This window comes from Brassica oleracea, chromosome C9 (genome assembly GCF_000695525.1).
Source record: "Brassica oleracea var. oleracea cultivar TO1000 chromosome C9, BOL, whole genome shotgun sequence".
NCBI classification, from domain to species: Eukaryota; Viridiplantae; Streptophyta; class Magnoliopsida; order Brassicales; family Brassicaceae; genus Brassica; species Brassica oleracea.
This window is the reverse complement of record NC_027756.1, coordinates 22,559,979-22,573,364: the sequence shown is the minus strand read 5'-3', so window position 1 is coordinate 22,573,364 and position 13,386 is coordinate 22,559,979. Positions and strand designations below refer to the sequence as shown.

At 38.9% G+C, this 13,386-nt stretch overlaps 1 protein-coding gene across 1 annotated transcript; it reads left to right on the top strand.

Moving 5' to 3' along the window:
• Nucleotides 1-555: 555 nt before the first annotated feature.
• LOC106317399 lies at nt 556-2,396 on the top strand. The gene is made up of 2 exons (XM_013755224.1): nt 556-1,068; nt 1,484-2,396. The coding sequence occupies exon 2, from the start codon at nt 1,489-1,491 to the stop codon at nt 2,368-2,370; it is 882 nt and encodes a 293-aa protein (XP_013610678.1). The 5' UTR covers nt 556-1,068; nt 1,484-1,488; the 3' UTR covers nt 2,371-2,396.
• Nucleotides 2,397-13,386: the final 10,990 nt, after the last annotated feature.

The window sequence follows — 13,386 nt, the reverse complement described above, 5'->3', positions numbered from 1 at the left end:
GCCGTTGTCGGGGAGCTTTGATCGCCATTAGATCTTTTTAGTTAGATTTAGTTTAAGTTTTATTATTGTTCGAAAAAAAAAACTCATAAAATTTTTTCTTCTATTTCAGGTACATACATATCAGTACCAGAGCAATGAAGAGAGGATTTCTAAGTCCTTCAAGGAAGGAGCCTGCTGGTCTATGCACGATCCGTATTCAGATACATACATGATATGATTCTGGACCAGCTTACCATTGAAGAAAATGTGATCATGGACCAGCTTGTAGATAAAGATGCCCTAGCCATTCCTGAAGGTCCCAACACTTGTTCCAGATCAAAGAAACTCAATGAAGCTGATGGAGGAATACTCAAGATGTCAAGGAAGCAAGAAGATTGTCTTGGTTGCAGCTTGATCAAGCAAGACACACTCACCACAATTCAAGCTACTCCACCTTCAAGCTGATCATCATCTAGGCAAGTAGCTTGTGTGTGCTCTTTTCCTTACCTTTGGTTTTGTCCCACTGGGTTTTCCAAAGGAAGGTTTTTAACGAGGCCACAAGTTTACTTTCACATCTCCTAGATGATGATCCCGGACCAACCACATTATCTATCTTATGTTATTTTTATCATATGTTTTATGTTTTGAATAATTTCGAAAACTTGGTCTTTGTTTAGTTTCCAAGGGAGCCTGTTCCCTTTATTTTTATTTCTATTTTCGAGACCTTGTGCATGTACAAGGGCCTCTCTTTATATTCTGGTCGTGACCCCCCATGATCATTAAGCAATCTTTTATCAAAAACCCTTTTCTCTCTTCTCTCTTGTCTTGGTTGAGTTGAAGTGTGTCTAGTGTGTAATAGCCATTCTGTTGGTGTGTAATATCCAACACCCAAGGGCTTGAGAGAGGTGTGTCATATCCGATCTAAGCCTAGGAGTATCAAGAAGCCTTTCCGCAGCCTCTTGTGTCACCATTCGATCCACATTCCTTGAGAAGCTTGAGTCTTTTGATTCGTTTCTGCAAGGATTATCCCATCTGTTCCAGAGCATCATCCTAGGATCTCATCAAGTGGTATCAGAGCAACTTTGGAAGGGAAGTGTTTGTTTTCTCTCTGGTTTTCGATTTGTCTCTTCATATTCATGCTAAGAACTGATAGATCTGTGTTGTGGCTGTCGAAATCTGATAGATTAGGGTTCTCTGATTTTGTTTTTGTGTTTGGACTTTTCATATTCTTGCAGAGAAATCAGATCTATGTTTACTTGTGTAAAATCTGTGTGATCTGTTTCTGTTTGAGTGATCAATCTATTTCGATCTGTTCTTTACATCATAGATCAGTGATTGTTGAATATCATATCATCATCTGTTGATTCTGATCTGTTTTGTTTAAATTTCGAAATTGATCTGAGAAGTTTAGATTTTAATTTCGATTTGAAATCTGTTTTTGTTACAAGTTGATTGTTTGTTTTCATTATAACTTTTTACTGCTGTGTGTTGTCTCTTGTTTCAGGTAGCATGGCAGGAGATCAGAAAGGAAAACTTACTAAGGATGAAAGGTTGATACTTGAAGAAATGACTACGAGAATGGAGAAGATGATGGACTCCAAACTTGAATCTTTTCACCATGAGCTACATTCATCCAAGAATCAAAGGCAGAAAAGAACAAGAAAAGAGGAAACCAAGATGGCTGATTATGAGAAAAAAATCAGCAGCATTGACAAGGAGATTATTAACATCATCAAGCACTTAAACAAGCAGAAGAAGCTCATAAAGCATCAAGAACCAGTTGCTACTGTTTCAGAACTCAATGATGCAGAACCAGACTCAGCTGCCCCAATTCAAGAAGCTCAAAACAAAACATCTATGGGAAAAGGAAAGTTTGAGAAAGAACAAGAGTTTTCTCTGTTCTTACCTCACTCTGAATCTAATTTTGATAATTCCTTTGATGAACTAACTTGTCTTGAACCGGTGCAACCGAGTAGAATTGATTCAGTGTCACAGGTTGCAAAAGAAGACTCAGCAGAAAAAGAACCAGAGAGTACAACACAAGAAGAACAACAGAAAAACTTGCAGACAGAATCAGCTCATGAATCTTTGTCTTATGATCTGCAAGAGCATTGTAATGAGTTTAATATGGTTGCTTTTGTGCCTGGAATGTTTGTTAAAGTGAGTACTGAAGACATAAAACGTTTTGGTCTTGATAAAGTAAAAGATTTTTGTGTTTCAAAATCTGTTTTTGTTAACATGTTTAAATCTTTTAAAGAACTTAAACCAGAAATCATCTTTGATCAAAAACGTTTTCAAAATCAAAATAATAACATTTCTGGTCATATTCTGAGTTTTGATCATTTTCTGAAACATGGCAAAAGTTTTGATCATTTTGAAAATGTTTTATAGCTTGAATTGAAACAATCTGATTTCTGTTTGAAACCTTGTGATTCATTTGATAGAACTGAAGAAAGGAGTTTTGTTACGAACTTCCATGTGCATAAACTGATCCTTGATAATTCTTTTGTTTCTGCTTATGTATTGAATGAACCTAAGAAGTTGCAGGAACCGAAATTGCATCAATCTGATTTTAGATTTAAATTTGTGAAATCTGCAAAGTTCTCTGAGTTTGAGCTTGATTGTTTGTGTGCTGAAAATGATTCTAAACATGTAGGTTGGTTCTTTGATGATATTCTAGTGTATAACACTTTCTTTGATAAACCTGCTGCACAATTGAAACTAGATATCACTGATTCTGAATGTGTGAACTTGAACCTTAATGATATTGGGGTCTACAATACTTTCTTTGATATGATAACACACTTGACTTGTCCAAAAAGAGCTGAGAAGTGTACAGGTAAAAAGAGGGGATATACTGATGAGTCCTTGGCTAAGCTGGAGATGCAACAATCAAACCTTGGAAACTCTCTTGCCGCCAGCTTTTACATAGGAGCAGTCCGGGGGGTCATATATCAACAACCAAAAGGAATTAATCAACAAACTCGACTGCTATGGAAACTTAACTCATCAGGGTCTCACGTCGAATTGGAATCATGTCCAAAGCTTCTCAGGTGAAAGAGTTATGGGTTCTACAAGTCAAGTGATCCTCTGTGTGCTTTGTTTGAATTTTTCTGAGTTCAGAAAATCTCAATCCTATATATGGCGACCAGGTGAGCATGCTAAGGTAATTGATCATGTTTTCAAGAATTATTTTAGTATTGATTACACAGATATGATGCACTTGTTTTTGTCAAAAGAACCATGTGCAGATTATAAGGAAGCTTGGAAGCATACAAGGAGAAAGAACAAGCATGAGGAAGATAAGAGATTCAAACCACCTGATCTGAATCAGCATAACCATGAAGACATCCCTGGTTTTATCCTCATCAAAGAAGCTCCCCCAGATGCAGCCTACAATCCAAAACCGAGCAAAAACCGATTTGGGATAAGACTCTTACTCTTTGATAAATTTTCATTTGCTAACTTGTTGTGTTTCAATGAGTTTGAATCAGGTTTTAGGTATGCATCAGGAGTATGGAGAACCCAACAGATCAGTCCCTTCTCCATTACAGAACCAATCAGCAACAATGCCTATCAAAGAGGCTTGCAAGGTGAGTATAATCTGATTTTAAACTTTAAGGTTACTGACTTGGTCCCTCTTACTGCAGGTAAAACAGATTTGAGGACAAATCTTTTTCAAGAGGGAGGGAATGATATGATTCTGGACCAGCTTACCAATGAAGAAAATGTGATCATGGACCAGCTTGTAGATGAAGATGCCCTAGCCATTCCTGAAGGTCCCTACACTTGTTCCAGATCAAAGAAACTCAATGAAGCTGATAGAGGAATACTCAAGATGTCAAGGAAGCAAGAAGATTGTCTTGGTTGCAGCTTGATCAACCAAGACACACTCACCACAATTCAAGCTACTCCACCTTCAAGCTGATCATCATCTAGGCAAGTAGCTTGTGTGTGCTCTTTTCCTAACTTTTGGTTTTTTCCCACTGGGTTTTCCAAAGGAAGGTTTTCAACGAGGCCACAAGTTTACTTTCACATATCCTAAATGATGATCCCGGACCAACCACATTATCTATCTTATGTTATTTTTATCATATGTTTTATGTTTTGAATAATTTCGAAAACTTGGTCTTTGTTTAGTTTCCAAGGGAGCCTGTTCCCTTTATTTTTATTTCTATTTTCGAGACCTTGTGCATGTACAAGGGCCTCTCTTTATATTCTGGTCGTGACCCCCCTTTATCATTAAGCAATCTTTTATCAAAAACCCTTTTCTCTCTTCTCTCTTGTCTTGGACGAGTTGAAGTGTGTCTGGTGTGTAATATCCAGTCTGTTGGTGTGTAATATCCAACGACCAAGGGCTTTAGAGAGGTGTGTCATATCCGATCTAAGCCTAGGAGTATCAAGAAGCCTTTCCGCAGCCTCTTGTGTCACCATTCGATCCACGTACCTTGAGAAGCTTGAGTCTTTTGATTCGTTTCTGCAAGGATTATCCCATCTGTTCCAGAGCATCATCCTAGGATCTCATCAATACATATCAGTACCAGAGCAATGAAGAGAGGATTTCTAGGTCCTTCAAGGAAAGAGCCTGCTGGTCTATGCACGATCCGTAAGTCTAAGAGGGAAGTATCGATCGACACCCTCCAAGCAGCATCGATCGACAACATACACCATCAATCGATCGACACCATTCACCCGACGTCGATCGACAAACGATAAGCAGCGGTGATCGACAGAGCCAACAAATCGTCAAACAATATTGTTCTTCCAGGTGTTGTTTATCATAATACTATTCATCCAGGTACTGTTAATCCTGACTCTATTCATCACGATACTATTCATTATGTGTCGGAAAATATTGTTCATCCCGGATCGATCGACACTGTTCATCCCTTGTCGATCGATACTATTCATATCCCGTCGACCGACACTGTTCATCCCGTGTCGGTCGACACTATTCATCTTCCGTCGATCGACACTGTTCATATTATGTCGCTCGACACTGTTCACCCGAACACTGTTCATTGCGATACTATTCATCCGAACACTCTTCATCGTGACACAGCTCATCGAAACACTATTCATCACGGCACTGTTCCTCCAATGACGAACACCACTTACGGAGAGACAAAGAAGGTCGAAGCGCTCAAACTTAAGATCGACAAGAAAGGTATTTGGCGAGACGAAGAAGGTCGCCCTTGCAGCCTCACAGGACAATTGATTAATGTAGAGGGTAGTGTAATCCCTGATGTAACTGATGTGGCTGAGACGAATACCTTTAATCTGACAAGTCAATGGTATGATTGGGGAAGTGATGATCCATTTTACGGTCTTCCTCATGAGGATCCCAAAGATCTTATCAAGAGACTTGAGGAGTTAGCCTCAACAAACAAGCACGATGAAATATCTGCAGACCACATTATCTGCAAGATCTTCCCCTATTGTTTATCTAAAGATGTTTTTAGCTAGTTCAATAAGCTGCAGCCAAGATCTCTAACCTGCTGGGAAGACATCAAAGGCGCCTTCCTAGGTAAATTTTTTAGCGAAGCTGTAGCAACTCGAAGTAAAAGGTTTGATTACATGGTGGACAAGATGATTGAAGATCACGAGAAAGGAATAATCACTAGTCTTAGTTAGATTAGTATTAGTCAGATTATAGATTTTGCCTATAGCGAGCATGATGAAGATTTTGAAATCCCGACCACTCATGTCAAGCAGCCAGACATTCAGGTTCACCATGCAGATGAGTGTAAGCAGAAGGACGAACTGAACAGAGAAAAGCTGGTCAACCATGATACAGTTAAGGATGATGAATATCATGTATCAGGAGAGCAGAGCAAAGTAGAAGAAGCTGATACAAAAGATCTGACCTCAGCATTGATCGACAGTAGTAACTCAGAATCGATCGATATCCGCACTTCAGAAACGATCGATACAGATATTTGTCATCGATCGATACCTTCTACAATCCCTGATGCTACCACCGTGTTTGTTAGGATTGGATGACCGAAGGCAATTAGAGACTATAACAGTCCTGAGGATGCCTATGCTAAAAGGTCTGCATTGTGTCGTTCAGCACTTCAGAATACTGTCCTTGAGCTGCACCCTGCATATATCTCTCTTGTAGGTCAGCATTCTTTCCATGGTTTTCCTCATGAAGATCCCACTAGCCACCTGGAGACATTTGTAGATCTGGCATCAACCATCAAATGCAATGGAGTCTCTGAAGACTACTATTTATGCAAATTATTCTCATACTCTCTTGCTGGAGACGCAGCATATTGGTTCAGGAAGTTGCCACTAGGATCTCTCACTACCTGAAATGACATCAGATACGCCTTCCTCAACAAATTTCTCTATGATGCTGCAGCAAATCTAGAGATTGAGATAAGGTCTATGCTGGAATATATGGTGGAGGATGATGAGCAACATGAGTCTGGAAAGCTGAGCAACATGAGTCTGGAAAGCTGAGCACAGTAGAAGTGGCTGATATTAGTGACACGAGCTCATCATCGATCGACACCCTTACCATAAAATCGATCGTCACCCCCACCTCATCGTCGATCGACCCCAGTACCTCAGAAATGATCGACACAGACTTTTGTCATCGATCGATTCCACTTGAAATCCCTGAAAGATCGAGTTGTCCTCAGGACATTGCAAACTCGACACAGGAGAGCATCGATGAATCAAGTTGTGATCTTACCTCAGATGTCGACAAAGTCACTCTGAAAGACTTTTTGGAGTTGGAAGAATGGCTTCGGCAGAAGCTTGATGATCAGCCCGCTTCGGGAAAAGGTCTGGAAAATTCCTTAAAGGCTGGCGACATCGACTGACATAAACCTGATGAGATCGATCGACACCCACCTTACGACATCGATCTACAGTCGCCATTTAACATCGATCAACATACACCCGACTGTATCGCTCGATACCCACCCGATTGCATCAAACGACACCCATGTTTGGATGAACTATCAGGATAGATGATTAAACAAGAATTGGTTGGAAGAAAAGAACACACGTCTGGAGCCTCACACCTTGCTGTCCCCGAAAATCTAAGACCACCTCTATGCGAAGAAGAAGCTGTTGGGATTTGCAAAAGAGTGAAGAGGATACATGATCCTGTGAAGTTTGTTGTTCCATATGAAGTGTTTGAAGCTGAATCTCCTATCCCACCAGATAAAAGTATGGAGTTAAGTTCCTATGGTGGAGTATTTGATGATAATAAGTACGTAGAAGCTTCTCAAAGAGGGCTGGAATTTAGAGATGAAGTAGATAACTGCCCAGCAGAAGTACCATCGAGTGACATCAACAGAACAAAATCGATTGACACTATCATTTCATCATCGATCGATATCGGTCAGATACCATCGATCGACACCCTTCGCGAATCAGAGAAAAAAGAGTTTGAAGTGTATCAAAATCTTTTTGATGGAGGCACCACCATGCGATCAGACAAGTCTGGGGGAAAGAAGAGGCGGAATTGGAAGAAGAGGAAAAGGATCAAGGGAGATCCTCAGTTATCATTGATTCCCCACTTCTCAGAAGGTGTCAGAAAACCGAGAGTGCGCAGTAGATCCTTCTCACAGCCTTTTGCAAAGCTCAAAGCACTCCTTATTGCTGAAATGATAGACAAAGGAGAATGGTATATGGAGGAGGCTTTCACACAAAAATGATAAAGCTTCAAAGAGTAGACATTGAGACTTGGTTTGGAGCAAGTTCTCATTCTTATGCGGACTTAATCAGATCTCCATAAGTCAAGCTAATGACTAAAAATAAGCTCTGAGTGGGAGGCAACCCACTGTTAGGTAATTTTAAATATGGTTTATCTTTCATTTATTACTGATTCTTTGTTTTCTACAGATTTCATGTAAAAAAAAATTAGCAGTAACGACGGTACTGTAGCAGAGACACTGTAGCAGCAACATCGAGCGACACTGTAACATCGAGCGACACTGTAGCAAAGCACTGTTCATCAAAAAAAAATATTTTTGTTATTATTTTTATTGATTATTGGTTTTATTATTATTATTTTATTAATTGTATTAAATGTTTTGTTTATGTTAGGTAAAAGGACAAGATCCGAGGAATACGAGATTGCAGGAGAATCGATGATGGCTACGTAGCATCGATCGACAGAGCATCAAGAGTATCGATCGCCACTTAACTGTGTTGCTTGCCACTCACATCCAAGCAGGTATACCGTTTTTCCTTGTTAAATATTGTCCTTATGATTTATTTTCCCACCAATCTTAGACTGGATAGCGCTAGTGATAGTGTTATTTAAGTCTGGGGGAGGGTCTACTAATATTGTGTTTTAGTTAGTCAAAAAAAAAAAAAAACAGATCCGAGTAGACAATTGCTCAGCACATCGACCGATGACACCAGCTCGATATCGATCGACAACGCTTCATATCCAACAATCGATTGTCTCTTCATTGTGTCGAATGATTGCTCTAGCCATCGACCGATGAGACCATGTCACTATCAATCGACAGCACTTCATCAACATCGATCGATTGTCTATTCATTGTGTCGATCGACACTGATGTCGAGCACGTTATCGTTCTTACTTGTTAAATTGTCTACTTATTATTTATGTTCTAACCATAACTTCAACTAGATATACACTGGGGACAGTGTAATTTAAGTCTGGGGGGATGTTTACTGATATTTGCTTATCTATTGAGTTTTATAAAATGTTTTCAAAACTGTTTTTACTGAGACAAAAATGGGATAATGAACTTATTAGATTCATGCTTGTTATCTAACCACTCTTTAGCACCATTCTAGACTTACTGATTGCAGATAGTACTAAAGATACTAAAGTGGATCAACCTGTAAACTATGTTCACACTTGCTGAGATTGTTTGAAGGAACCGAAGCTGACCTCCAACCTAATTTGACTTAACTGCTTGTCTTGGGGCTTGGTATACACTGGATCGGATTCCTCCTTCAGGTCTGAAAGGTAAAAGTCTGAGTGATTTTGGTTTCCTTATCTCCTCCCTTTGGCATCCTAATAAAATAAAATAAAAGATTGAGATGATTAAGGGGTAGGAGCGTCTCCTGTGACCCCATTATTCTACTCTAATAGAATGATCACACATTGTTGGAAGCGAGGGGTAGGTACATTACCAATGACCCCACTATTCGTCTACACTTCGTCAAGAAACGAAAAAGAAAAAAATAATAATAAAAAATCGAAAAGAAGGTGAATAAGATGGACTGCATCAGCATCTTTGTTCATTGGAATTGAGATAAAAATGATTCAGAGAAGGGAGATATAGAGTAAAAGAAACCAGAACAAGACTACCTGTTTACTCAGATACCTGTTGGGGTAAGAGTCCATGTGTCTTGTGATCGATACTCCCAAGGTAAAGCATACACATTTATTTATGTTAAAAAATGAGGTTGGTAGAGGGGAATGTCATACATGATTTGCTAAGATGTTGGCTAGGTGAATTTGGTTGCTAAGCTAGGATATTGTATAATGTGCTTATGTGATTAGGACTTCTTAGATGTGGATTGCAATATTGTAGAGGTGATGATTCTAAGCTTTAAATCATGTGATTCCCTGCTATTTTCAAAACCTCTTTCAGAGAGACTGCCCGTCTGTTTTACTTGAGGACAAGCAAAAAGGTAAGTCTGGGGGAGTTGATAGACCATATATTTTACCCATTTTTAATCATGGTCTATAAGTGTTTTAAGATACAATTATTATGTTTTGGAGTCTATTTAGAGTATTGACAGGTTCAGGGATGTTTAGGAGAAATATGGTGATTTTGGAGTCTTTTGGAGTCTTTGGAGGTGCAGAGTTGCAAAGACGCGTCATATATTTAGCTATGGAAGGAGACCTTACAACTGTTAGATTCAGCCCATATTTTGACACAAGATATAGCTTTGAGTTAACTTTCCAATGCCACCGGTCTCAGGTCAATCAGCATCCTATAGAAGAAGTTATGCCCGTTTTACTGAAGAGTGGTCGGTCTGCCTCACGAGAGGAAGCTGTCGAGAAGAGAAAGCCACGTCGATCGATGCAGCACTCTGCACGTCGATCGATGGAAATCCCAGATCGTGGGCCTTGTATATTTTATGACTGCGTGAAGCCCAGAAGTAACCACAAATTACCAGAATGCCCTTGGACGACCAGAAACCCTATTTATGTTATTTCTACGCCATTGTTGATGGCTACGCTTTTTACACACTTTCTGTTTCATTGTTTCTCTTAGAGGAGAGAAGGGAGGAACTCCTATCAGAGTCCTCCTGGAAATCCATTGGTTTTCTTATCTATTCTATTTCAGTTTTATATCTATTCATCTATGATTTCTGTTTTCATGTCTGAGTAGATCCACCTGTTAGGTCCAGGTTTCAAATAGGTTTGTGGGATTAGCCCCAAACTATAGATCTGCCTTGTTGTGATATTCATGATAGATCTATACTTATTGCTTGTTCTAGAGTAATTAACTAGAATATAGATCATTGGATTGAATACACAAGCATCCTTGTTATCCCATCCTGACATCTATCTATCATATTAGGACTGCTAGAGAGGCCTAACCAGCAATTTAGTATCTTAATAGGGCATATCATACTCGCGCATAGGCCTGGCTAGAACCCGTCGATCGAAGTCCTCAACTGACTATTGGTCGACGTAGGTAAAGGTGTATCGGTCGATGTCCCAATAGGACCATCGGTCGACACTCTTTCGTGATCAAGATACTAACCATTGAGACACCAGATCTAGCGAGTTAACCAGTGAAACATGCGACAGCTGATCACTGAGTTAAGCGGTTGAGCTCTAACATATCATGCATGCAACAAATAGGTACCTATAGGAATTATAATCTCCAACACCTGAATAGAAATCCTAGATCTAGCAACCATCCTTCCATCAAACAACCCTTGCCAAGCTGAACAATTGACTTGTTCAACTTGTTTATTGCTTTGTTTATTTAATTGCTATTTTACTGCTTTATAATCTATTAACGTAGTTTATTATAAATTGCTTAGATCTAATCGGTTCCCTAGCTCCTTGTGGATTCGATCCCTAAGTACTATAACTCGACCTCTTTTGATGAGAGTAACACTCTTTAGGGTAATTTGAGTGATATCAATCGTGCGTTCCAGTTGAGCAAGATCTTCTGAGAATAGCAGATGTTTTTCTTTGTTGCTTCTGGTACTGCTGGGCATGCACCTGAAAAGACAAGAAAAAATTTTGTGTCAGAATGGAGGTAAAGAAAAAGAAAATAATTAATAACACTAAATCTCATGGCGATAAGATTCTTCTACAACATGTACGTCGTTTTAGTATAGTGGTAAGTATTCCCGCTTGTCACGCGGGTAACCCGGGTTCGATCCCCGGCAACGGCGCCAAATTTAATACCACACAAATTACCTAAAAGAGTGAATTACTCTCTTAAATAAAAGGTTCATTTGTATTACTTAGTGATCGAATCCACAAGGACCTAGTGAACCTATTAAATCTAGTAATTTATTAATTCTAAGTGTTTGTTTTTTTATGGTTTAAATGTAAATAGCAATCCTAATTGAACAAGTCTATTGCTCGACTAACAAGATGATTGAGGGTGTAACTTATTGGAAATGTATTAGATGCAGGGTTTCTATTCAGGTGTTGGAGATTATAATCCTATAGATGCCTATCAGTTGCATGCATGATATATTAGACCTCAACCCCTTAGACACAGTGATCAGCGATGGCAATGTTTCACTAGTTAACTAACTAGATCTTGAATGTCAACTGTCGTTTATTGATCACAAGAAAGTTTTGATCGATGGTCCTATAGAGATATCGATCGATACACATTCACAAATATTGATCGATTGTCAGAAGACGATATCGATCGATGCCTTTAGTTAAGCCTTAGGCGTAAGTTAGAAATGCTCATTAGCTTTCTAGTTTAGCGGTAGCCTTTTTCCAGTTGTCTAGTATGACAGATTAATTTCAGGACTGGATGGTCAAGGATGCTTGACTCATGCAGATTCCTAGGTTCAATATTCTAGTTAGTTAATCTAGAACAAGAATTAGGAATAATCAATCAATGAATACCACAACTTAGAAATCTATAGTTGGGGCTAATTCCTCTAACCTATTTGAACCCTGATCTAACAGGAAAAATTACTCAGACATAGCTAAGCAATTCATGACACAAAATATAAATAAAAACTGCATAGAATAGAATAGATGAATCAATGAAGTTCCAATCACAAATCTCTCTATGATCTTCTCTCTTAAAACTCTCTGCTGAAAAAAAGAATACAAAGGTGGCCAAAAATTCTCTTGCCTCATAACACTTAGGCAAGTATATATCTATTAGATTAAAAACTCGTCAGGTAATCTTGTAATTTGGTAAAGTCTTGGATTTAAAGTCGGCTGGAACCAAATCGTGCTTCCGCGTCTCGACATCGAGCGATGGTACAAGATGTACATCGATTGATCTAATCTTCAATCGTCGAGGCTTCTCTTCTGTATCGATCGACGACACTGGATGTGCATCGATCGATTGTGTCTTCTTCGTATCGACTTCTTATGGTCAGCTCGGATAAAATCTCTTTTAAACTCCTAAATGCTTCATAATCATCACTTTACTCCAAGATGCTTCTGAACCTGAAAACATACCTAATAGGATAGAATATATAGTATATAGATAATAAAATACTTATATACCATGGGTGAAAATGAGTCAAATCCATGGTATATCAAGCATAAATATGGGGACTGCATGTTCCATGCCATCAACCACTGCTGGATTATGTTTTTTTTTTTTTTTGACGAATGACTACTGCATTATGTTATGTGTGCTATTATGCTATCTTGGAGGCAAGCTCTTAGCTCGAGAAACAAGTTTCATTCAAATAACGACCCATAATATACCCTTTTCCATAAAAATATTTTGAGAGAAATATAAAAGACCAGACAAGAAAGATAGTTGTAACCATTGAGAAGACTACTGTAAGTAATGACTGTCCACGACAATTTACCAACAAAAGCTTATACTCTGTTTCAAGATACAGAGGCTCTTTGTTTGGTTTTGGTTTCTCTGTAAAGCTCACCTTCGAAGTCCTACCAATATACTCCTGACTAAGAAACAGTTGAAACGTTTACTTTATGTTTGTAAAGCTTCACACTTTTTTTTAACTTTTACTTGCAGTTCCATCGAGGTTCTCAATGATGACATTGCAGTCTACGACGTTGCTCATTGTTAAAAAGGCGAACCCACGACTCTTTCATGTGTCTCTATTGTAAAGAACCTTGACGAGCTCAGCGTTGGCAAAGTCTTGGATGATTTGAGCAAGTCTTGCACTGTCAAAATTGTAAGGCAGATTCCCAAAACAGATCTCAGTGTTAATGGTCGCAGGAGGGTTGACATCAGCAACTGTATCTTCCTT

Coding starts and splice junctions, on each gene's coding strand:
- LOC106317399 (XM_013755224.1), top strand. CDS start 1,489: ATGGCAGGAGATCAGAAAGGAAAACTTACTAAGGATGAAAGGTTGATA.